This window comes from Tachyglossus aculeatus, chromosome X1, assembly GCF_015852505.1.
Source record: "Tachyglossus aculeatus isolate mTacAcu1 chromosome X1, mTacAcu1.pri, whole genome shotgun sequence".
Taxonomy (NCBI): Eukaryota; Metazoa; Chordata; class Mammalia; order Monotremata; family Tachyglossidae; genus Tachyglossus; species Tachyglossus aculeatus.
The window spans coordinates 82252045-82277082 of record NC_052101.1 but is presented as its reverse complement, the minus strand read 5'-3'; the positions used below and the strand labels follow the sequence as shown (position 1 = coordinate 82277082).

The following is a 25038-nucleotide window of genomic DNA, read 5'->3' as shown; positions in this document are numbered from 1 at the left end:
AAGAAGGGTGAGTGTGAGCAAGAGGTTGCTATTGGGAGAAATGAGAATGATGCACAGTGTGTAGGTTGGATTGAGAGGAAAGAAGAGTCCAAGCTAGGGTCTAGTGGGAGAAGAGAATGGATAAGAAGGAGAGAGAGAGCTGATTAAGTGTCTTAAAGCCAATGGTCAAAAGTTTCTGTTTGTTGCAGAGAGAAATGAACAATCTTTGGAGGTTACTGAGGTGTGGGCAGATGTGCAGAATAATGTTTTAGGAAATTGATCTGGGCAGCAGAGTGAAGTGTGAAGCTAAAGTCAGGGAGATCAGCAAGGAGGCTGATGCAATATTTGGGGTGTGAAAAGCCCTTGGATCAGCATGTGGCTGTTTGGATGGAGAGGAAGGGGTGGATCCTAGAAAACTGTGGAGGAAAAACCAATAGGATTTGGTGACAGACTGAATATAGAGATTGAAAAAGAAAGAGTCAAAAATAATGCCAAGGTTGCAGACTTCAGAGATGAGGGGGAGTTGTGGTGTTTTCAACTGTAATGGGAAAGTTTGATGGAGAAGATGATTGGGAATAAAAGAGGAGGAGTTCAGTTTTGGACATGTAAAGATGTCCTGGAGGCAGGAGGGGATGCGTGATTGCAGAAAAGAGAGGTCAAGGCGTGTGAGATAGATTTGGGAGTCATCCACTTAGAGGTGGCAGTTGAAGCCATGGAAGTGAATGGGCTTCCCAAGGAAATGTGTGAAGTGATAAGAGAAGGGAACCCTGAATAGAGTCTTGAGGGATATCCCAATTGGGAAGAACGAGGGAGAGAGATTGAGAAAGATTTGCCAAAGAGGTAAGAGGAGGTAACATGAAGAAGAAGAAGAAGATGAGTGGCCTGCAGTATCAAAAAAAATTATAATGGATGCAGGCACCCAAGTTGCAAAGAAGTGTATTTCAGATTACAGCTCATGAGTTCCAAGTTTAAGTTTTCAATTCATGCAGTTTATTGAAAAGCAGAATTCAAGGAATTGAGAAGGTTAAATATGAATTTCTGGAGAATCAAGAAGCTTGTAAAGCTCCCAAGTGACAGAATCATCTCATACCTATTGGGACAAGGGACAGCAGCTACTGATGCTGATGTCAACGGTACTAGATATGACAAAGAGGCACTTCTGAGACTGATTCAGAGAAAACATCTGAAAAACTAAAAACTAGTTGTAGCAAAACAAGAAATTTATCAACAGTGCCTTGCAGCTACTTGTGATTATAGCTAAATGGAGGCCTACCAAGATCAGCCTGTAGGTGACAAGAACATAACAATCACTATTTGTACATACCTTCTACCATCCAGGAGAAAACTTTCGAAACCTAGAAAGCATGAGCCTTAGACCACTGGAAGCCTAGTTACCTGAAGAAGAAACTTCCAACAACAAAGCCATGAAAACTAGTAAATCACCTAAATTTGGGCATTTCTGTAGAAATCTACAAGCAATAAGGGAATCTAATCTACAGGTGTCTGTATGAGCTTTTCCTTGATATATGGAACACTAAAGAAATGCCAAAGGGTTCCATAGATGCCACCACAATCACCAGCTTCAAGTGAAAAATTAGAGATCATCCTATTGTTTCTTACTGCCAGCAAGATTCTAACCAGAATCATTTTGACTAGTTTAGCATTCACTTCCTGATTTGCATTTGGAATCACAGTACAGATCCAAAGGTTAGGATTCATTGTGAACACAGGCACATCAGGGTACTGAGAGAGAGATGTCATTCTCATCCCACAAGACCACCGATCGATGGGCAGTGTGATGACATGCGAAGTTGTGTGGCTTAGTTGAAAGAGCACTGGTCTGGGAGGCAGAGGACCTGGGTTCTAATCCTGGTTCTGCCTCCTGCCTGCTGTGTGACCTTGGACAAATCACTCAACTCCTTGCCTTAGTTTCCTCATATGTAAATATGTATGTTTTCCTTCCTATTTAGACTGTGAGTCCCTGGTGGGACAGGGACTTTGTCTGACCGAATTGTCCTGTATCTACACCAACACTTCGGACAGTGCCTGACACATAGTAAGGGCTTAACAAATAACTTTATTAGTATTATTATTACTATTGTTGTCATCCCCAGGAAATGAGCAGAATGCATTATCGATCAAAGACGCTAGTGCTAAAGTGATATGTCACTCATCAAGAATTTATAATACTTTGTAGGTGGATATGGAAAATCAGACTCTTCCCTGCCCCTCCTCTCTGCATTCCCCACCCCCAGTAAAACACACGCAACTCCAAAACATTTATTTTCTTCTTTCTCTATTGCTTACATTCCCAGGAGCTTAACAGATAAAACACAAAATTGCCTTTTTCTACTCACCAAGTTCAGAAGTTCACTTCAGTGCCATATCAGGATACAGCATGGCCTAGTGGAAAAAGGACCTAAGTTTTTTTTTTTTATATAGCATTTGTTAAGTGCTTACTATGTGCAAAGCACTGTTCTAAGCACTGGGGTAGATACTAGGTAATCAGATTGTCCCACGGGGGGCTCACAGTCTTCATCGCCATTTTACAGATGAGGGAACTGAGGCCCAGAGAAGTTAACTTGCCCAAGGTCACACAGCTGACAAGTGGCAGAGCAGGGATTAGAACCCATGACCTCTGGCTCCCCAGTCCATGCTCTTTCCACTGAGCCACACTGCTCCTCTAATTCTGTTCTAGTTCTGGCTCTGCTACTTACCTGTTGGGTGACCTCAGGGTTCAGTTCTTGGTCCCCTTCTGTTCTCGATCTACACTCAGTCCCTTGGTGACCTCATTTGCTCCCACGGCTTCAACTATCATCTCTATGCTGATGACACCCAAATCTACATCTCTGCCCCTGCTCTCTCCTCCTCCCTCCAGGCTCGCGTCTCCTCCTGCCTTCAGGACATCTCCATCTGGATGTCTGCCCACCACCTAAAACTCAACATGTCCAAGACTGAACTCCTTGTCTTCCCTCCCAAACCCTGCCCTCTCCCTGACTTTCCCATCACTGTTGACGGCACTACCATCCTTCCCGTCTCACAGGCCAGCAACCTTGGTGTCATCCTCGACTCCGCTCTCTCGTTCTCCCCTCACATCCAAGCCGTCACCAAAACCTGACAGTCTCAGCTCCACAACATTGCCAAGATCCGCCCTTTCCTTTCCATCCGAACCGCTACCCTGCTCGTTCAAGCTCGCATCCTATCCTGTCTGGACTACTGTATCAGCTTCCTCTCCGATCTCCCATCCTCTTGTCTCTCCCCACTTCAATCCATACTTCACGCCGCTGCCTGGATTGTCTTTGTCCAGAAACGCTCTGGACATGTTATTCCCCTCCTCAAAAATCTCCAGTGGCTACCAATCAACCTACGCATCAGGCAGAAACTCCTCACCCTGGGCTTCAAGGCTGTCCATCACCTCGCCCCCTCCTACCTCACCTCCCTTCTCTCCTTCTACAGCCCAGCCCACACCCTCCGCCCCTCTGCTGCTAGTCTCCTCACCGTGCCTCGTTCTCACCTGTCCCGCCGTCGACCCCCTGCCCACGTCATCCCCCTGGCCTGGAATGCCCTCCCTCCCAACATCCTCCAAGCTAGCTCTCTTCCTCCCTTCAAGGCCCTACTGAGAGCTCACCTCCTCTAGGAGGCCTTCCCAGACTGAGCCCCCTCCTTCCTCTCCCCCTCCTCCCACTCTCCATCCCCCCCCACCTTACCTCCTTCCCTTCCCCACAGCACCTCTCTCTATATATATGTTTGTACATATTTATTACTCTATTTTACTTGTACATATCTATTCTATTAATTTTATTTTGTTAATATGTTTTGTTTTGTTCTCTGTCTCCCCCTTCTAGACTGTGAGCCCACTGTTGGGTAGGGACCGTCTCTGTATGTTGCCAACTTGTACTTCCCAAGTGCTTCGTACAGTGCTCTGCACACAGTAAGCACTCAATAAATACGATTGATTGATTGATTGACCTTGGGCAACTCACTTAACTTCTCTGTGCCTCAGCTACCTCACCTGCAAAATGGGGATTTAATACCTGTTCTCCCTCTTATGTAGATTGTGAGCCCCATGTGGGAGATGATCATATTGTGTCTACCCCAGTGCTTAGTACAGTGCTTGGCACACAGTAAATGCTAAACAAATACCACAATTATGATTATTATTATCAGGGCCAGCACTATACCCTTGGTGAGAACTGTTAACTATAGACTGTAGCAGTATAGTCCAGAAAATCAGAGAAGTTATACTTTGAGAAGTGTGCGGTAGACGCCAGAGCAAAAGAAAAAATATTTCATTTATCTTGGGCCTTTGATATCACTGTAACCTTGTGGGCAACAACAATCCAAAAACCAGACATTTTCTGAGAACGTTGAGTGCGTACAGTTTCTTTCTTTCATTTTTCCTTCATTTATTCATTCACTAAGCACTCACAACCTGTTTCATATGATAAGGATATGTTTTAAGGTCTAGAATTGGTCCCTGCTCTTAAGGAATTTCCCTTCTGAAGTCACATCTCCTCCAGGCAGCCTTCAATCAATCAATGTGCTTACTGTGTGCAGAGCACTGTACTAAGCACTTGGAAGTCCAGTGCAACAGAGTTAGTAGACATTGTCCCTACCCACAATGAGCTTTCAATCTAAAGTAATATTTCTTAATATTGCCAAACATTTCATCTCCCCAGCCACTTCAGCACATCTACATTACCTAGGCACTTAGGGAAATGCACACATATTGCATTTATGCCCATATTTTCATATGCTATTGCTTCTCCTCACCTGTAATTGATTTTACAAGAATCCTGTCTACTTTGTTATACTCTCCCAAATTCTTAGTACAGTGCTCTGCACAGAGTAAGCACTCATAAAGACTATTGATGGAAGGAATTTATACTTGGACAGAGAAGACAAGATATTCATTCATTCAGTAGTATTTATTGAGTGCTTACTGTGTGAAGAGCACTGTACTAAGCACTGGGAAAGTACAATTCAGCAATAGAGATGATCCCTGCCCATACTGGGCTTACAGTTTAGAAGGGAGAAGACAGGCATCAAAACAAGTAAACAGGCATCAATAGAATTATAGATATATTCATATATACCTAAGTGCTGTGGGGAGGAGAGAAGGGGGGAGGAGCAAAGGGAAGTGAGTCAAGGTGACACGGATGGGGGGAGCTGAGGAAAAGGGGGGCTTAGTCTGGGAAGGCCTCTTGGAGGAGGTGAGCCTTCAGTAGGGCTTTGTAGGGCTTTGATATAGCTATGCAATTTTAGAAATGATATAAATTCAACAAATCCTTGTGTTTTATTATTATTATTATTAAGTGCCGTCGAGTCATTTCCGATTCATAGCGACTCCATGGGTATACTTTCTCCAGAACATTCTGTCCTCTGCTATTATCCACAACCTTTCTACCAGTTCTTCTGTTATCGTTGTTATGGTCTCTATCCATCTAGCAGCTGGCCTGCCTCTTCCACATTTTCCCTGGACTTTTCCTAACATTAGTGTCTTCTCCAGAGAATGTCTTCCTTATTATGTGTCCAAAATAAGCTAATCTAAGTTGAGTTATTTGGCCTTCCAAAGGCCACTTTGGTTTAATTTGCTCCAAAATCCATTTATTTGTTTTTTGGGCAGTCCATGGTATTCTTCTCCAACACCATGTTTCAAAGGAATCGATGTTCTTGGGCAACCCTAGCAAGCGTAGCTCTCAATGGCATCACTCTAAGCTTGATTGGCGTACGGAAACTCTCCTGCCACGGTAAGGCATTGATTCATAGGAGAGAATCGTTGTGTATATATGGTAATAACAGCAAAGGATTTCAGCAAAACTTTGGACCATCCCCTTCTTTGGGCTCTCACTACTTTTAAGAAATGCTGCGTTCATAAAAACATAGATTCTTAAACAACAAATAGCACATTTTTAAGGGCTTAAGAAAAAGAAGGAATTTACCCTTTTTGCAGAGTTTTTCATTCCCAGTTTCCCCTCTCTATAAATAGGATGTGTAAAGTGAAAGCACCTTAAATAATATGGGGTGGCAGTTTAAACCTAGCTAGAAACCCAGTGCTTAGGGGCTAGGAGGTAACTGGAGAGGAAGGGGGTGGAAATTAGTGTGCAGGCCCAGCTGTGGAATATTTAGACATGTCTCTATTCTTCCTATTGGATCTATTTACAGGAAGCTAAGTGATTTACATCCCTGGCTCTTTCAGGACTCCTCAGTCAAACGCCTTATCTAAATCAGCTCTGAAGGCAAAACTGGATACATTCTCACCCAAGATCTACCAGATTCTAGAGCATTTTCAGAGATCCCTGGTACTCGGTCTTAAAACTGAAGGGATATTTAGATGTCATCTATACCATACCTTTAGGCAGAAAGAGCTTTATGTTTGAAGTCATTCCTCTTGCTGTTCCAACTTTTAGTTGCCTTTGCAAGGAGTTACTTGAGGAGTGGGGAAACATGGTCTGAATATTTTTGAAGGAAAATGATCTGGGCAGCAGAATGGCATACGGACTGGAGCGTCATAGGGGACAGGGGACAGGGAGGTCAGCAAGGAGACTGATACAATAATCAAGGCAGGATAGGATAAGTGCTTGCATTAATGTCGTAGCAGTTTGGATGGAGAAGAAGGAGTGTTAGTAGACACGTTCCCTGCCCACAATGAGCTTACATAGCATCCATCCCTACCACATGCCAGTGCTTCTGGATACTTATTTTGTGAACCACTGGATTAGATAGGTTGCTATTGGAGAGATGTTGAATGAATCATAAATCAGAGCTGAACCTGAGTGTTGATGGACCTTCCTTCTCTCTGTCAATGTCAAATTCAGAAAGACGTCAGGTAGTACAAAGAGGCCAAAGGAACAGCTTTCAGCAGCTCCCATGGATGTGATTCTTACAGGGGAATTTCAATCCTTTTGTTCTTTTTGTACTTGGAAGTGGAGTCGAAAAGCTAACCTTGTTGAAAACCAAGCATAACCGAGAACAACTTGGCTACAAGACCCAGAGATGCAGTAATAGACATCACACTACATACTAAAGCCACTTTCTTGTGCTCTGTCACTCTGTGACATTTGTCCAGCATTCTCCTTTTGGCTCCAGTAACTTTGGGTTGGGTCTACTTTGGATGGGGCATGAAAACGTCAATGGTTTTTGTGTTTGCTGTCTTTTCAAGGGTGATGCAATGTCCTGGTGTGTTAGAGATTTGAGAAGGAGCAAGTCAGAACTGAGCTGAACACTTCCTGCCTCCTCCTCAGACTAGGAAGCTGAGAAGCAGCTTAGTATTTTCAGCAAGGGGTTGTCTTGAAAGGGGCCCACTGTTCCATCTCCTTTCAATAATGTACTTAGCATAGGGCAGATTCATTTCTGACTTTTCAAACAAGACTCCTACTCAGCAACACTGGCTCCTCAACTGCTTTCTCCTGCTGTGATTGCTCTTTCTCCCTCCTTGCAAATATCATCGGCCAGTGGGTGAGAGACTGAATAGTGATTTCTGCTGGTCTAGGAGTGTGGAATGCTGTTTTCATTTATTTAACCCTCTCTATGTCCTTATTAGGGCAGATCTTTTTTGGTACCATCAGGAACAGCAGCAGTATTTATTGAATGACTGCTATGTGCAAAATACAAATCAATCAATGGTATTTATTGAGTGTTTACTGTGTGCAAAGCACTGTCCTAAGCTCTTGGGAGAGCACAGTACACTGTCCAATGTGCTAAGCATTGAGGGTATTTACAAAGGAAGGAAAATACAAAGTCCTTGCCTTTGAGGCTCTCACAATTGAACAAGAAGGCAGCAAATTTAGGAAGACAGACACGCTTGTCCAAACGTTGTATGGATCTATAGGAAGGAACCAGAATGCCTCATGGTTTGTTCAGTAGGTATGTCTGCTTGCCAAACAGATGCAGGGAAATCTCATACTTGGAGCTAGTATGTCCTTTAGTTCCTACTTGAGGGTGACAGTAACAACTCAGCATGGCTCAGTGGAAAGAGCATGGGCTTTGGAGTCAGAGGTCAGGGGTTCAAATTGCAGCTCCACCAATTGTCAGCTGTGTGACTTTGGGCAAGTCACTTCACTTCTCTGTGCCTCAGTTCCCTCATCTGTAAAATGGGGATTAAGACTGTGAGCCCCCCGTGGGACAACCTGATCACCTTGTAACCTCCCCAGTGCTTAGAACAGTGCTTTGCACATAGTAAGCACTTAATAAATGCCATTAAAAAAAAAACCCTCAAGCTTCTCTCTGTTTTAGTTTTCCTGAAATCACAGTGAACCAGAGCAGTGTGTGACAGATCAGTGTTTCAGGAGTTTCAGGGGCTTTAAAGGCTACAGCTCCTTTCAGAGCTAGTCACTGGGGTGATAATAAGGGAGATATCAGCCACTCCATCTGGTTCCTTTATTTTATGTCATAGCAAATTTAAGTACTCTGTGCCAGGTTTTTTTTTTTTTTGGGGGGGGGGGGTTGCCAGTGGACAGGGACCACGTCTTCTACTTGTCTTGGAGGTTCCCAAACACCTAGTAGAGTTCTCTGCACATAGAAGATATTCAGTGAATGATAATGATCTTGAAATCAATCCATCAATCAATTGTATTTGAGTGCTTCATGTGTGCAGAGCACTGTACTAAGCTCTTGGGAGAGTACAATAAAACAGAATTGGAAGACATGTTCCCTGCGCACAACAAGCTTACAGTCTTGAAATGCACCACGTCAGTGATGTCAGCACCCTAATTCTACTTTGGTAGCCCCAGCAATGGTGAGGAATCCCAGAGAAGGAGACTGGCATAAGCATTTTTATCCCATTCCCCACTGTCATGTGCCCCTAACTTCAAACACACTCTTCCCTCTTGACATTTCCAGTGTTTTGGGGGAATAATAATAGTGGCATTTGCTAAATGCTTAGTATGTGCCCAGCACTGTACTAAGCACTGAGGTAAATACAATACAATCAGATCAGACAGAGTACCCGTTCCTCATGAATCTCACAAGGTAAGCGGGGAGGAGAAAAAAGGCATTTAATCTCCATTTTACAGAAGAGGAAACTGAGACACAGAGAAGTTAAATGAGTTGTCTCAGGTCCCTCAACAGGCAAGTGGTGAAACTGGGATTAGAAGCTATGTCCCCTAACTCCCAGAACCATGCTCTTTCCACTAGGCTACTGGCTGATTGGGCAGTTCTATACCCAGAATGGAAGGCAGAGGAGGGAAAGGGGAAGTTGATGATTCAGGACTTCCTGCACCAGAGCTCCTTACTTTGGAACTTGAATCAGACCACTGATAATGACCTCTTATTCCTGTTGTTCTAACAGCTTTTGGTACAAAAACTACAATTGTCATTGCAGATATATCTTCTGGTTCAGGCAGCTGGTTTCAGGATCACGATATTACTCTTAGGTTTCTCCCCTTCCCCTGCCCCCATATCTCTGCCATTAAAATCTGTTCTGTGATTTTAGAGGGAAATGGAATCAAGTGTAGCTTTGCCCTGAATAACAAATGCCATGCTCTGAATGGGCTTGATGAAACACTTTCCTAGGAAGGGACATCAAGGGGCATATAAGTCAATGGAAAAAAAACTTGCAGAGTTCCTCCTTGGTGAAACAGTAGAAGGAAATGATGGAGTTGGTAATAAGTGTTGGCGGGGGAGGTGAAAATGGGGACTTGGAGACGGTATTTTTGTAGCTATAGCACAATTCAGCCAAGATAATTGTCATCACTGATTATAGTCTTTTGTTTACTTTTGGTGCTTAGAAACTTAATATCACATACTCTTTTATCTCCATCATAGAAGGCACTAGAACTGGAAGAGTGATTATCTTTTGAAGGCCTCTGTTCATTTGTTTGTAGGGGGCAGAAGGGAGAAAAGAGAGTGGAAAATGCATGCTGAAAACTCCATGGCATTTGTCAGGGAAATCAGCCACAGTGAATTGAATTTTGAGCCACCAGCAAATAGGAGGTGGAATGAGAAACATTTCAAATGGGCATAAAAAAGAAATTGACGGTTAGCGGAGCCAGCAGTTTTTGAGTGTTTATTCTTCCGCTGTTTGTGAGTTGCTTTCCATAGTGGCCTTAGCAGCTCTCTTTGCCAACTTACTCTGTGTTAAAAAATAGAAAATATCATGAATGACTTGGTACAGTTCGTAAGTGGTTTAGAGGCCTCAGCAGGATGTGGGGTGAGGGCAAGATTTGTGAATTACTTGTTGGCTCTGCCACTGACTCACTGTATGACCTTGAGGAAAACTGTCAGACTCAAAGGCTCTGCTTTCTTGTACTTGGGTGGACTATACAACTGGGTATCACCACGATTTGTGAGATTGAAGTAATTAATGATTAAAACCAAGAAAAAATTTCAGAATCCAGGATGAAATGTGCTATTTGGGTGCCAGCTGTTTTTACCTTTAGGATATCATCAGAAATTTCAAGTGCATTTTTAGTCCATTAATTACAATCAATCTGTTAATGGGTGTCAACTCCTTTGAAGGAGAAAGATGCTTCATTAAAGCTGTATCTCATTATTAGTGATGAAGATGATCATAGTGGTATTAAGCGCTTACATTGTGGAGAGCACTGTACTAAGTACTTGGGAGAGGACAATACAAAAGAGTTGGTAGACACAGTCCCTGCTCACAACGAGCTTACAGCCTACAGGGGGACAGACATGGACACAAATGAATAATTTATACTATATAATTTATAGATATTCATTCATTCATTCAATCATATTTATTGAGTGCTTACTGTGTGCACAGCCCTGTGCTAAGCACTTGGGAAGTACAAGTTGGCAACATATAGAGATGGTCTCTACCCAACAAGATACGTACATAGGTGCTGTGTGGTTGAGGGTGGGGTGAAAATCAAATGTCCAAAGGTCACAGGTTGAAGTCCAATGATGTAGAGTGTGCCTTGACTTCATGATCCAGTGGCCATGTTTGGCAGATAGCTTTACAGAACTTATTGGTTTGATGGCTTTCTGACTCAATCAGTGGAGAGTACTGGACTGGCACTGACTCACTAGCCAGCCCATGTTAGGGGCATTTGCTAATCTAAAAGGGCTTCGATTTTCCAACAGCCACCAAAATAAGGTTTCTGGGGAGACAGGACCAATTTTGGCAGGGACCAGAAGGAATGGAAAACAGCACTGTAAGAGTTGGATGGACTCACAACCCCATTTCCCCTGGTGCCCCTGTTGCCTATAGATATGGCATAGACAGGGGACAGTTCTGGAGATTGCTAGGGTTAGCTTCATGGGTTTCTGTACTGCCAAAGTTCTTACTACACTGAAGACCTGAGAGTAACCAAGAAATGGTAGCCCAGGAGCTCTGGGGACACATGCCACTGACTCAGCCACCTCCAACATTATCCCCTGCCCTTGCTACCTTCACTGGTGGCAGGGAACAGGTACGAGCCTAGAGTAAAGTGGTATGGGTCCCCAGTGCTTCTATTGCATCACAGTGGGAGCTGCTCCACAAGCCCAGATACCTCCTATACTTTTCCCTCATTCATTTATTCAATTGTATTTATTGAGTACTTACTGTGTGCAGAACACTGTACTAAGCACTTGGAAAGTACAGTTCAGCAATAGAGACAATCCTTGCCCACTATGGGCTTACAGTCTAGAGAGGGGAGGAACCCACAAAACCAATGCCTGGGCCATCCACAGAAATGGATGGGCAGGGAAACCAGGTGCGGAGAGGGCTCAGGTTAGCTTCCTTAAATTTGAGTGAGTTCCCAGATCAGGTTCAGCTCCACGTTTCTCCTGATGTTATTTTTTATTGCAATTGGGCATGGTTAGGCAAAGGAACGTTTGGCTGATCTGATGGACGCAGAGTATGGATGTGGTGAGGACGTAACCTCGTGTGTGATTCCAGGAGTCTTTCCAGTGGATGGCCTTACACTCTGCCCTGACTAGACGCAGCAAAGAGCTCTGAGTGCTCTTTGTGGGCAGGAAACGTGTCTACTATGTTATATTGTACTTTCCCAAGAGCTTAGTACATTGCTCTGCACACAGTCAGTAAATACGATTGATTGATTGATTCCAGGGGTGGCTGTGGACAGGAGGACAGGGCTTGAGATTAAAATGCCAATTAAATTAAACTCCCACAGAGAAGTCTTAGGGAAGCAGGGGTGCTATTATTAGGGTTTCCAGGGAGTATTCAGAAGAGAACTAGAGGAGCATGACTACACAACCATTAATCTTGTCTGCTTAGCACTATTCTTGATTGGTGTTAGGCTTTTCCTTTTGTATTTTTTTAATGGGATTTCTTAAGCGCTTACTACGTGTACCCCCGCCAGCTCTTCCGTACACTCAACTCCCTTCTCAGGCCCCCGGTTCCTCCCCCTCCTCCTTCCCTCACCCCCAACGATCTGGCCTCCTACTTCATTAGCAAAATTAAATCCATCAGGTCCGACCTCCCCAAAGTCTCTTCCCCCCTTTCTCCATCCCCCCGGCTCTCAACACTCTCTGCTACTCTCTCATCCTTCCCAGCATTATCCTCAGAGGAGCTCTCCTCCCTCCTCTCAAGTGCTACTCCGGCCACCTGTGCTTCTGACCCCATTCCCTCTCATCTCATTAAATCTCTCGCTCCATCCCTTCTCCCCTCCTTAACTTCCATCTTCAACCGCTCACTCTCCACTGGTTCCTTCCCCTCTGCCTTCAAACATGCCCATGTCTCTCCCATCCTAAAAAAACCCTCTCTTGACCCCACCTCACCTTCTAGTTATCGTCCCATATCCCTCCTACCATTCCTTTCCAAACTCCTTGAACGAGTTGTCTACACTCGCTGCCTAGAATTCCTCAATAACAACTCTCTCCTCGACCCCCTCCAGTCTGGCTTCCGTCCCCTACATTCCACGGAAACTGCCCTCTCAAAGGTCACCAATGACCTCCTGCTTGCCAAATCCAACGGCTCATACTCTGTCCTAATCCTCCTCGACCTCTCAGCTGCCTTTGACACTGTGGACCACCCCCTTCTTCTCAACACGCTATCTGACCTTGGCTTCACAGACTCCGTCCTCTCCTGGTTCTCCTCTTACCTCTCCGGTCGTTCTTTCTCAGTCTCTTTTGCAGGCTCCTCCTCCCCCTCCCATTCTCTCACTGTGGGGGTTCCCCAAGGTTCAGTGCTCGGTCCCCTTCTGTTCTCAATCTACACTCACTCCCTTGGTGACCTCATTCGCTCCCACGGCTTCAACTATCATCTCTACGCTGATGACACCCAGATCTACATCTCTGCCCCTGCTCTCTCCCCCTCCCTCCAGGCTCACATCTCCTCCTGCCTTCAGGACATCTCCATCTGGATGTCCGCCCGCCACCTAAAGCTCAACATGTCGAAGACTGAGCTCCTTGTCTTCCCTCCCAAACCTTGTCCTCTCCCTGACTTTCCCATCTCTGTTGACGGCACTACCATCCTTCCCGTCTCACAAGCCCGCAACCTTGGTGTCATCCTCGACTCCGCTCTCTCCTTCACCCCTCACATCCAAACCGTCACCAAAACCTGCTGGTCTCAGCTCCACAACATTGCCAAGATCCGCCCTTTCCTCTCCATCCCAACCGCTACCCTGCTCATTCAAGCTCTCATCCTATCCCGTCTGGACTACTGCATCAGCCTTCTCTCTGATCTCCCATCCTCGTGTCTCTCTCCACTTCAATCCATACTTCATGCTGCTGCCCGGATTATCTTTGTCCAGAAACGCTCTGGGCATATCACTCCCCTCCTCAAAAATCTCCAGTGGCTACCAATCAATCTGTGCATCAGGCAGAAACTCCTCACCCTGGGCTTCAAGGCTGTCCATCACCTCGCCCCCTCCTACCTCACCTCCCTTCTCTCCTTCTACAGCCCAGTCCGCACCCTCCGCTCCTCCACCGCTGATCTCCTCACCGTACCTCGCTCTCGCCTGTCCCGCCATCGACCCCCGTCCCACGTCATCCCCCGGGCCTGGAATGCCCTCCCTCTGCCCATCCGCCAAGCTAGCTCTCTTCCTCCCTTCAAGGCCCTACTGAGAGCTCACCTCCTCCAGGAGGCCTTCCCAGACTGAGCCCCTTCCTTCCTCTCCCCCTCGTCCCCCTCTCCATCCCCCCATCTTACCTCCCTCCCTTCCCCACAGCACCTGTATATATGTATATATGTTTGTACATATTTTTTACTCTATTTATTTAATTTATTTGTACATATCTATTCTATTAATTTTATTTTGTTAGTATGTTTGGTTTTGTTCTCTGTCTCCCCCTTTTAGACTGTGAGCCCACTGTTGGGTAGGGACTGTCTCTATGTTGCCAATTTGTACTTCCCAAGCACTTAGTACAGTGCTCTGCACATAGTAAGTGCTCAATAAATACGATTGATGATGATGATGATGATGGTGTCAGGCACTGTAGTCAGCTCTGGGGTAGATACAAGCTAATCAGGTTGGATGCAGTCTTAAACCCCATTTTATAGATGAGGTAATAAACAGCACAGATGAGGTAACAGCACAGAGAAGTTAAGTGATTTGCCCAAAGTCACACAGCAGACTAGTCATGAAGCCAGGATTAAAATATAGGTCCTTCTGACTCCCAGGCTCGTGCTCTATCCACCAGGCCACAGTGCTTCTTGTTTCTTTTCCTGTGTGGATCAGGGCCCCAAATGACTTTCTTCTGAGGCATTTTTATCCAAATATGCACTTGTTTGGTGTGCTATAAGCCTGAAGTTCTCCTAGATGGAAGCCTCCATTGCCAGCTTCACAGCCTCTGTGAAAAACATGTGAAAATGTTGTGTTTGGCACATAGTAAGCACTTAACAAATACCATTATTATTATTATTATTTAAAGAAAGCATATGAGGCACAGTCCCCTGCCTTTGCACTGCTTCCAGTCTAGTGGATTGGTGAACAATTGCTCACAATCAGCTGGGGGCTATGACAGGATAAGGAAAAATCCTTACTCCTTGCGGGCAAGGAATGTGTCTGCCAACTCTTGTATTGTACTTTCCCAAGTGCTTAGTATAGTGCTCTGCACACAATAAGTGCTCAGTAAAAACAAGTGATAGATTGACATAGCTGCCTTTTGGGTTTGAAGATGGTGGTACTACTGGTGAGATTTTTATCCATGACTTTCACTGATAAACCCAGTCAGTGCCTGACAATCCTTACCAATTTGTGTGCATGGAAGAATTGCCCGTTACTGAGAAGCTGCATTTGTTACCCCACCAGGGGTTCTCTGTTTTCATTTTTGAGCAAGAAGGAGGAACTTGGTGTCAGTTCAGTAGGGGCAGAGCTTTGTGGGGGCAGGGGAGGAAAAGATTAATTCATTCATTCAATCATATTTATTGAGCGCTTACTGTGTGCAGAGCACTGTTGAAGGAACAAGAAGGAAAGAGGGGCTGGACATAGAAGAAAGAGTCAGAAGACCTGGGTTCTAAACCCAGCTCCGCCACATGCAAACTGTGTGAACTTGGGCAAGTCACTTCTCTGTGCCTCAGTTTCCTCATTTATAAAATGGGGATTAAATAGTTATACTCCCTCCCCCCTTAGACTCTGAGTCGTATGTGGAAGAAGGACTAACTGATCTGATTGTTTACCCCAAAACTTAGCACTGTATTTGGCACCTAATAAGGGTTGAGCAAATAACACAATTATTATTTTAAAGAAAAGGGTATTCACCCATGCTGTCTTTTCCTCTGCCACCACTTTTCTGTTCCTAACTGGACCCAATACTGCAGGACAGAGCTGAGACCCTTCTAGACTGTGATCCCATTGTTGAGTAGGGATTGTCTCTATCTGTTGCCAAATTGTACTTTACAAGTGGTTAGTACAGTGCTCTGCACACAGTAAGTGCTCAATAAATATGATTGTATGAATGAATGAAACCTAGGTCCCGAAATTCCATAAAGAGGTGTCATCCACATGCTCACCTCTCCAGGCAGACAGCTTGGTGGATCTCTTGGTGACTGGATTGGGGGTCAGAGGCCTGAGTCACTGCAGGGGCCTCATGATATTGCAAAGTTGTCATGCCATTTTCCAAGACAGATCTGCCGGCTATGGCAGTTCAGATGTAATTCCAGCCCTTTTCCCAAGCCACTTGTAAGAGATTGGATTATTTTATATTAAACATGGTGAAGTTTTTTTTTCCCTTTCCCTGCTTGGCCCTAATGGTTGTGAGTCTCACACACTGTGCTCACACCCACTCTAAAGATGAGTGATCCTAACCAGGTTTTAATTAGTTATAGTTGTAATCAAACATTGTAATCAAATGAAGTGATTTAGTTTTAGCAAAATCCTTAAAATAGTGGTGCTTATTGAGCACTTACTTTGTGCAGAGCAGTATACTAAGCACTTGGGAAAGTACAGTACCGTAGAATCAGTCGACATGATCCCTGCCCCCAAGGAACTTAAGTCTTAATATGTGACAAATAATCCTTTGATTTCAGCTGACTTGACAGAATTAATAGTCGATCAACAGAACTTAAAAGAAATCTTGTAATAGATGTCTGTCCTTCAGGTAATGGCTTAACAAAGAGACACTTTCTCCCTTCCTCACCCACCGCTACTCTTATTTCCCTGCATTACTTCTGTCAATTTTTCTCTGGTCCATTTCCCCTGCTGATCACAACCCTCTAAGGTTATTTGCAAGTTTCCAGGCTCTCTTCCTCCGGTGAGCTTTACTGCTGATCTTCATAATTGCTTGATGGTAGCAAGAAAGGGCTACCGGCTAGAGAATAAGAGAGTGTCCTGTAGAGACACAAAATTGATCACATTGGTAGAGGCAGATAGGGTTTCTTGCCTTAGAAGGTCCGCTTCAATTTTGTTGCAAAATTGCTTGCATGTGTCTTCATTAGCCAGCAGTTTCAACAGTCAGCTCCATGGGTAGACTGGATGGCCCTTTGCTATTCATTGGATTTATTGTTAGTAACATGGAATAGTCCATTAGGAATGACTGGATATGTTCTTTAAAGGTATAGAGCCTACGAAAATGTTTTGAAAATCCCAATCTTCATTTGGGGGAAATTTAATTTCAGTGTGTTTTCTTTCTTTCTATCTGATTGTCTTTCACCATCGTGTTCACTCACTCTTGCACACACGCTCTCTCACGTGGGCTCTCTCTCTTTTTCTGTCTCAGCTTTTTTTTCCCTCCCTCATGCAAGGGCTTTTTTCCCTTTAAACATCAGTATTCTTGTTATGGGGGCTATTACTGGCCCGCCAACACAATGAACTGTATTACATAATAATAATTTTGGTATTTGTTAAGCGCTTACTATGTGCCAAGCACTGTACTAAGGACTGGGGTGGATACAAGCAAATCGGGTTAGACACAGTCCCCATCCCACTTGGGGCTCACAGTCTTAATCCCCATTTTACAGATGAGGTAACTGAGGCACAGAGAAGTTAAGTGACTTGCCCAAGGCCACACACCAAGCAAATGGCAGATCCGAGATTAGAACTCATTAGACCCCCAGGCCTGTGCCCTACCCACTACGCCATGCTGCTTCATCAGAGAGGGGAATTAGAGTGTCCATATTTGAAATTTCAAACACAATTGCATTTTAATTATAAAGCTCAGGAAGGATACAAGTATTTCTTTAATAGCATTAGTCAAATTGCATTTCTAAATGACTGAGCATGAAAGTTTGAGGAGGTGCCAAAATGGAGGGCCAATTCATAGCTTCACTAAGATGTAAGCATGTAATTGCCGGATATGAGTTAGCACTTGGAAAACCAGTGTGGAGATGTGATGGAGTTGAGGCTGACAGAAATCAGCTCTTTCAGCACAGAAAGTCTGCTTCAGAAAGAGCAACTCACAGCTAAGGAATCTCCTTAAATTGCCATCTGAGGGATCAGAGGTGTATAACAACTGATAAATATATATGACTGTAGTATTGGCAAATGAGCTAGTTTTACTGGTGTTAAATGGATGTCAGCTTTTAAATCAGCCATTTAATGGTTTGAAAGGTGAAAGGAGAGAAACATTAAGCTAGTTAGAAATTAGAGTAGTTTCAAAGGTCTTGCACCATGTAGATGAAAATATTCTAGCCCATTTGGAGTTTAGTTATCACATCTTAATTTGATAGCTTCAGTCCAAGAACAAAATATCTTATAGTAAATAATGGTCATGAGATTCCAAACTGGAACATGTAAAACCAGTCTCACTTTGAGGCTGGGCACACCTAAATTCCCTAGAATATTCTGGGCTTTGTTCCTACCTGGACAAACACTGAAGACTTTATAAGACAAATCTGGAAGTTTGATTATAAAAGATTAGTGTTTGGATTACAGTGTGTTTTAATATTAAATTAACATACACATCTGCCAACTTCAATGACAGTTAACTCCCAACTTAAAATCAAGAGCTGGGGCACTTTTGGTAATATCAATCAATAAATCAGTGGTATTTATTGAGTGTTTTCCATGTACAGACCACTGTACTAAGTACTTGAGAAAGTAATAATAATAATGATGGCATTTGTTAAGCGCTTATTATGTGCCAAGCACTGTTCTAAGAGCTGGGGTAGATACAAGGTAATCAGGTTGTCCCACAAGGGGCTCACAATCTTAATCCCCATTTTACAGATGAGGGAACTGAGGCACAGAGAAGTGAAGTGACTTGCCCAAAGTCACACAGCAGACAAGTGGTGGAGCCGGGATTAGAACCCATGACCTCTGACTCCCAAGCCCGTGCTCTTTCCTCTGAGCCACGCTGCTTCTTGTGAAAGTACAGTACAACAGAGTTGGTAGACATACTCCCTGCCCACAAGAGCCTTGCAGACTAGAGGGGAAGACAGATATTAATATAAATAAATAGTTTATAATATATAATTTATAGATATATACATAAGTGATGTGGGGCTGAGGGGTAGGATGAATACCAAATGCCCAAAGTTTGCATATCCAAGTGTACATATGATGCAGAAGGGAGAGGGAGCAGGGGAAAAGAGTGCTGAATCAGGGAAGGTCTCTTAATAGGACTGCATTGTTCATTTTTCTGTGAAAAGCTGCGAGGGAAACCAGAAATGGCATCTTTGTTCCACTGAAACTTCCCACCTGTCCATATAGCAGTTTGTTTCTCATAGGACCTTGAAAAGGAGGGAAAGTAAATACCATTTTTCCAATCAGTAAACGTTACCCCTATTTATGAGATGAGGAAGTTCACAAAACTATGAAGGGTTTGGACAAATTATTCACTAGATTGCACACCAAAATGAGAAGGGTACCCATTGAAGTTTGAAAGTGGCTCTCTAGTTTTTTACTCTCCCAAGCACTTACTACAGTGCTCTGCACACAATTAGCACTTAATAAATATGATTGATTGAAACACATTCTGTGTGGAATACATATGGAATTTGTTCCCTCAGGAAGCTGTGTGGCTGGAAAGTATTAGTAGATTCAAGAGAAGCTTGAGCAAATTAATGGATAGTATTACTGTTACTATGGTATTTGTTAAGCGCTTACTATGTGCCAAGCACTGTATCAAGTACTGGAGTAGATACAGGATATTCAGATCAGGATAGGTGGTTCAATATGTGTTTATTAGAGGAAAAGTTAGGAATACAGGAGGAAAAGCTAATTCTGTTAAGTGGGACATCCCTAACTATTACATTGGATGTATGGGGGGCAACCATCACATGCTTCCTTCCAGCATCATATTGCCACAGTTAGAGACAGAACATTGGGCTGGATGGATCAGTGGGGGAAGTAGCATGGCCTAGTGGAAAGACCACAGGCCTGGCATTTGGAAGACCTTGGTTCTAATCCTGTCTCTGCCACATGCCTGTTGTGTGATCTTGGGTAAGTCACCTAACCCCTCTGTGCCTCAGTTCCCTCATCTATAAAATGGGGATTGAATATCTATTGTCCCTCCTACTTAGACTGTGAGTCCCATGTGTGGACAGGGACTGTGTCCAGCTTGATTATCTTGTATCTATCCCAGTGCTCAGCATAGTGCTTGGCGCATGTTAACTGCTTAACAAATGCCATTATTATTTTTAGTTTATTCCAGTAATGGCACTGTTTATGGTCATATATCACCTGGCCATGGCCACGTAGCAAATCAGGGTTAGTTAAGCCTGGGATTTAGGAACCAAAATTATGAGCTTCTTTCAGTTTCTTTCTCCAAGTTTTGGTCTTTTATTTCCCATCTTGTAGAGTTGGGTAATCAGGTGTAGAATCCCATCAGGAATTGAGGCCTACACTGTCACCCCTAGTTCTCCTTCCAGGCATCAGGCTATGAGTCATTTAGAGTCTTGGATTCTTATGAAGTTTTGTTTCAACTAGCATAAAACATTGCAAACACTGCTCAGCCAAACCTATCTTTTGCCTATTAATAACAAAAAATAAAGTTTCCCTATGATGTGCTACCAGAACGATTGAAGATGGAGGTGGGGCATTCTGAGAGAGATGTGTCCATGGCATCGCTATGGGTCAGAGACTACTCGATGGCATGAGATAGCATAAGACTCTAAGAGGTATGAGTGATAGTTCATGGAAGGAAGCAGATGATTAGGCCCCAAGTTCAACCTGGTAACTAAATCCAGTTAATTAAAACTGTTTTCTTGGCTTTTTTGTCTCCTCAATCAATGTCAGTCAGTCAATCGTATTGAGTGCTTACTATGTACAGAGAACTGTTCTAAGCTCTAGGAAGAGTACAATACAACAATAAACAGACATTCCCTGAGTGTTTACTATGTACAGAGCACTGTACTAAGCTCTAGGGAGAGTACAATGCAACAATAAACAGACATTCCCTGCCCACAATAGAGACAGACATTAACATAAATAAATAAATTACAGATATGTACATAAGTGCTGTGGGTCTCATGGTGGGGGGGATGAATAAAGGGAGCAAGTCAGGGCAACACAGACCTGAGTGGGAGAAGAGATATGAGGAGGGAGGGCATTCAAGTCCAGAGGCAAGGAGTGGGCAAGAGGTTGGTGGCGAGATAGACAAGATCGAGGTACAGTGAGAAGGTTAGCATTAGAGGAGTGAAGTGTGCTGGCTGGGTTGTAGTGGGAGAGCAGTGAGGTGATGTAGGAGGGGGCAAGGTGATTGAATGCTTGAAAGCCAATATTTGATGTGGAGGTGGATGGGCAACCACTGGAGCTTCTTGAGGAGTGGGGAAATATGGCCTGAAAGTTTTTGTAGAAAAATGATCTAGCAGCAGAGTGAAGTATGGACAGGAGTAGGGAGAGACCGGAGGCAGGGAGTTCAGCAAGGAGGCTGGTAAAGTAATCAAGGCAGGATAGGATAAGTGACTGGATTAATGTCTCTTCTCCCTCCTCCTTCCATTATAATAATGAAATGTGACTGGTGGATTCTTCTTCTGAAAGTCAAAAATGGCCTTGGAATTGCTTTCAGCTAAACTTGGGGATTCAATCTGAATGGGCTAACAGAAACCAGACTTATTGGAGTCCATCTTAGATACTTTAATAAGCAATGGTGCCAAAGGAAAAACAAAAGGAGTTAGAAATGGAATTTGGCCACACTGACTTGTTCTCAGTCTCAGGAAGATGTTGTTTTTCTGCTGTATTGATGACCTTGGGGTGAATGCAGGAGTGAACAGGCCCAACCTGAATGGAGCCACAGATGCTGCATCTGGCATAGATGGGTTTTTAGACATTTTATGGGGTTGACTCCTTGGGTAGTGTGATCAAACTCTGCCTTGGTGGTCTACATCCCAGGATAACTTGGCTTATAGCCCAGTGCCCTGGAGAGATAAATGACTGGGACTCTGACACTGCCCTATGAATGCCTGTCAGCTCTGAGAAAAAACATTATTCCTTCAGTAGGAAAATCATTTGGCTTGGCATTGCTCCCCTCATGAGAACAGTACTCCTCTTATAAATTCTCAGCTTGCCCTCTTACCCTTCCACCCCTTCCCTTTATTCTGTCCTATCATCCTTTCCGCAAAGTCATTTCATTTGTGTCAGTCTGTTTGAGCCGGTGGCATTTCAATTAATGTCCACTGCCAAGAAGTGCAGGGCCAAGACAAACACTAATCCTTAGTCAGAGAATGAATCCTATTCCCTTCTAAGCCCCACGTTGTCAGGCACTGTCAGAGAGTTGTCAGGCCCAACAAACTCTGCCTCCTCATTTCAAAAGAATCTGTTGTGTAAATCACAGGCCGATACCAGTCAGGGTCACACCATAGCAAACACACACATACACACACACATGAGTCCCTCATGGAGGTGATGTTTCTTTGGATGGGTGTGGGGTGGGGGGAGAGATAGAGACTGACAGAGACACACACAGAGGCTTTCAGGTTTCAGTATGGGGAAGAGTTGGAAATAGAGATCAGATAACCAGAACTGAGAGTTGAGAGAAGGCACAACGAACAGGATAGGCAAATGATACAAATAAAAAACCAAACAGTTATCATCTGGTTTTCAAACCACACATAAAGGACTATTAAACCAAAATTCAAAGATGCTGCTTGTTGTTCCAAATTATTTAGCTCTTCCATAGCAGTTAGCTCCTATAGGTCTGCGTTCAGGACAACAGCAAAAAAGCATTTTCCCAACACATGGTAGAGCAAAAAACAACTCCACAGTTTTTCTGCCACATCTAATACATCTGAGGGAGGTGAAGAGAATAGGATTGAAGGTGGAACAATATCTGATTCAGTTTAGAAACTCAAGTCTAGGATAACATTTCAAGGGTTTAATGGAAGTGTTGACTCCCTCTCCACCCATCTCTGCCACTTGCAGGAGGGAAGACAGAATTTTAATGCTAACTCCCCATGTGCTGTTGAAAAATCGTCATGTTCATTTTCATTTGACTACATCCCTGAGTAACTGGCTGGCAAATCTTGGTAAATTTTCAGAGATTTAGGATGTAAAGCATGGGGGATACTCCTTGGGCACTGGTTGGTAGAGACTTCAGCTTCTATATTGTATGATTCTTGTGAAAAATTTTATTGTCCTGTGCCTGAAGTTACAGGAAAGCACCTTTTCAAGGGAACATTGTTTTGAGGTGAAAGGATTTCCACAAATTTCCAACACCATCTCAGCCTGGCATTCAATTCAGTGCCACTTATGTAGGGTTGATAAAATAAGGGTAAATTAGAGACCCTAGAACTGGAGGGAGGTAGATACTGAAGGGGGGAAGAGAGCAGGGAAAGGCAGGCAAGCTTAGAGGTAAACCCTGCTCACATGGGTGAAAAGGAGATTTCTGGGGATAGCAGGTCCTATAGACAAGAAGGACTGTCACCAATAGTTAGTGGGCCACAGAGTACTACCATTCATGAAGAAGCAGAGTTTACATCTGCACTATGTAAGTTTGCTACATCTGCTCAGTAAGGTTTAATAGCAGAATGTCTCTATCCCATGATTTGGAGGGAGGTTTGCCTGGGGCCTTTTGCCAGATTATATTCCAGAACAACATTCCTAAACAATAACAGCAAAGTGACTTATGTCTCTTATTTCGGCCAATTGCCAGAATTATTCATGACCAATCTGTGGATATATATCAACAGTTGGGGAATGAATCATTTGACTATGATTCCTTGAGCCTTTGGTGGAAATCTGAGCATGGAAAAACATAGCACTAGTCTGATTTCCAATTTACCGCTAAAGCCCTTATGATCTTATGATTCCGAAGGAGAAAATGGTTGTAAGTACGTTTTGCTATGTGGTTGCTCTCCCTGCTTCTCTCTTTCTCCCCTGTCTTCTGGCCTTCTTTAGCTTCTCTCCAATCCATTACCTGCTCCTTCTGCCTTTTTCATTGTGTATTTGCATGTGTGTGTGCACACAAGTGTGAGTCAACCTGTGACTGGCTTTAGCAATATGAGCAGATTTCTCATCCTTTAGAGTTTTCAGCCAAAGCAGTTTTGCTTTCTGCAGCTCTCCCTGGGTGTTTGCTTTTTCCGGGGGCTGATACTGAGAACAGGACTCCTTAGGGTGTGGAGTTGGTTCTCCATATGAGCTTTAGGATTGCCTTTTTTGTGAATTGTTTTTTAGAAGAAATCCCACTGGGCCACATTAAACCCTCCTAAGCACCAGGAAAGGCAACTGTGCCACGATCATTGGCTGCAGGTTCTCTGAGATTGTATCCACATTCCCTCATTTTGCCTATGTTCTTTTTGCAGGTTCTACCAAGGACCTGATTGAGACATGCTGTGCAGCTGGGCAACAGTGGGCAATCGACAATGATGAATGCACAAAGCTTCCCGTAAGCGGCACTGACAGCAAAGTGTGCAGGTGGGGAAGGGGCCCTCATCAAGCCTGCCCAGATGGGGTTTTCAAATCAGGTTCTTGGGCAGGTTCTTGGAATCCCGTGGCTGCACTGTAACACCTCTTCTTGTAACGAAAGCAAAGGGACTAATTTGCAGGGGACCCCAATACGCATGACAAATTACACCATGGGTTATGGGAACTAATATTATAAGGATGCTTGTGATGAGAGAGCTCATTCTAAGGTGGTACTACTATATTTTGAAATCCGTGCCTGATTTTTTTTTAAATCACCTTAGTTCTTTTTGCTTTATTTTCGTATTTGGGGAGCCAAACCATTTGGGGCTACCATAAGCCCAGATGACTTATTTCTTGTGAATACATGGTTCTTTTCTTTTTCCTTTTCCACATGACTTTTTTTTCCAACATGCTCTGCCAGAATTCAGGTATCACACAGTCCCTCCAAGAACATTCTGTTGCCAGTCAGAGACAGAATACTAGACTGGACAGACTACAGTCTGACCAGTGTAATGGGACTGCTCATTGGTTTTAAGTTTGAAAGAGTTTTCGGCAACGTTTCAGATTTTGAAATTTAGTCTGAAGGTGGAACAACTGACTTGCATCGGGTGAGCCCCTGACCTGCTAGGACTCCCCTCCCCACTATCCTCTGCTCCTTTCCCAATTTATTTGCTGTTTCAGTGCTCCTCAATTTTGATTCAGTTGTGTGGCTGTGTTTGTGTGTGGTTGGGAGTGGAAAGGAAGTCCAGGGTGGCAGAAACTTTCAGGGCTCAAAGGTAGCATCTTTGTAAAAAAAAAAAAAAAAAAAAAGTTTTCTAGTCAAAAATTTTATTTAGATTCTACCTAAGTAACCGCCAAATTAATTTTATCAGGTATTACACAATGTTGATAAGACTAATATTTCTAGAGCCCTAATCTTTTTTTAAAA

General features: G+C 43.8%; 1 protein-coding gene across 1 annotated transcript in view; it reads left to right on the top strand.

The window, feature by feature from the left end:
* Positions 1 to 25038, top strand: part of FBLN2 (fibulin 2) — a 207322-nt gene that overhangs the window by 130870 nt on the left and 51414 nt on the right. Inside the window, exon 3 of the mRNA XM_038740258.1 lies at positions 24008 to 24119. Coding sequence (XP_038596186.1) covers positions 24008 to 24119 — 112 coding nt within the window. The remainder of the gene's footprint in view (positions 1 to 24007; positions 24120 to 25038) is intronic.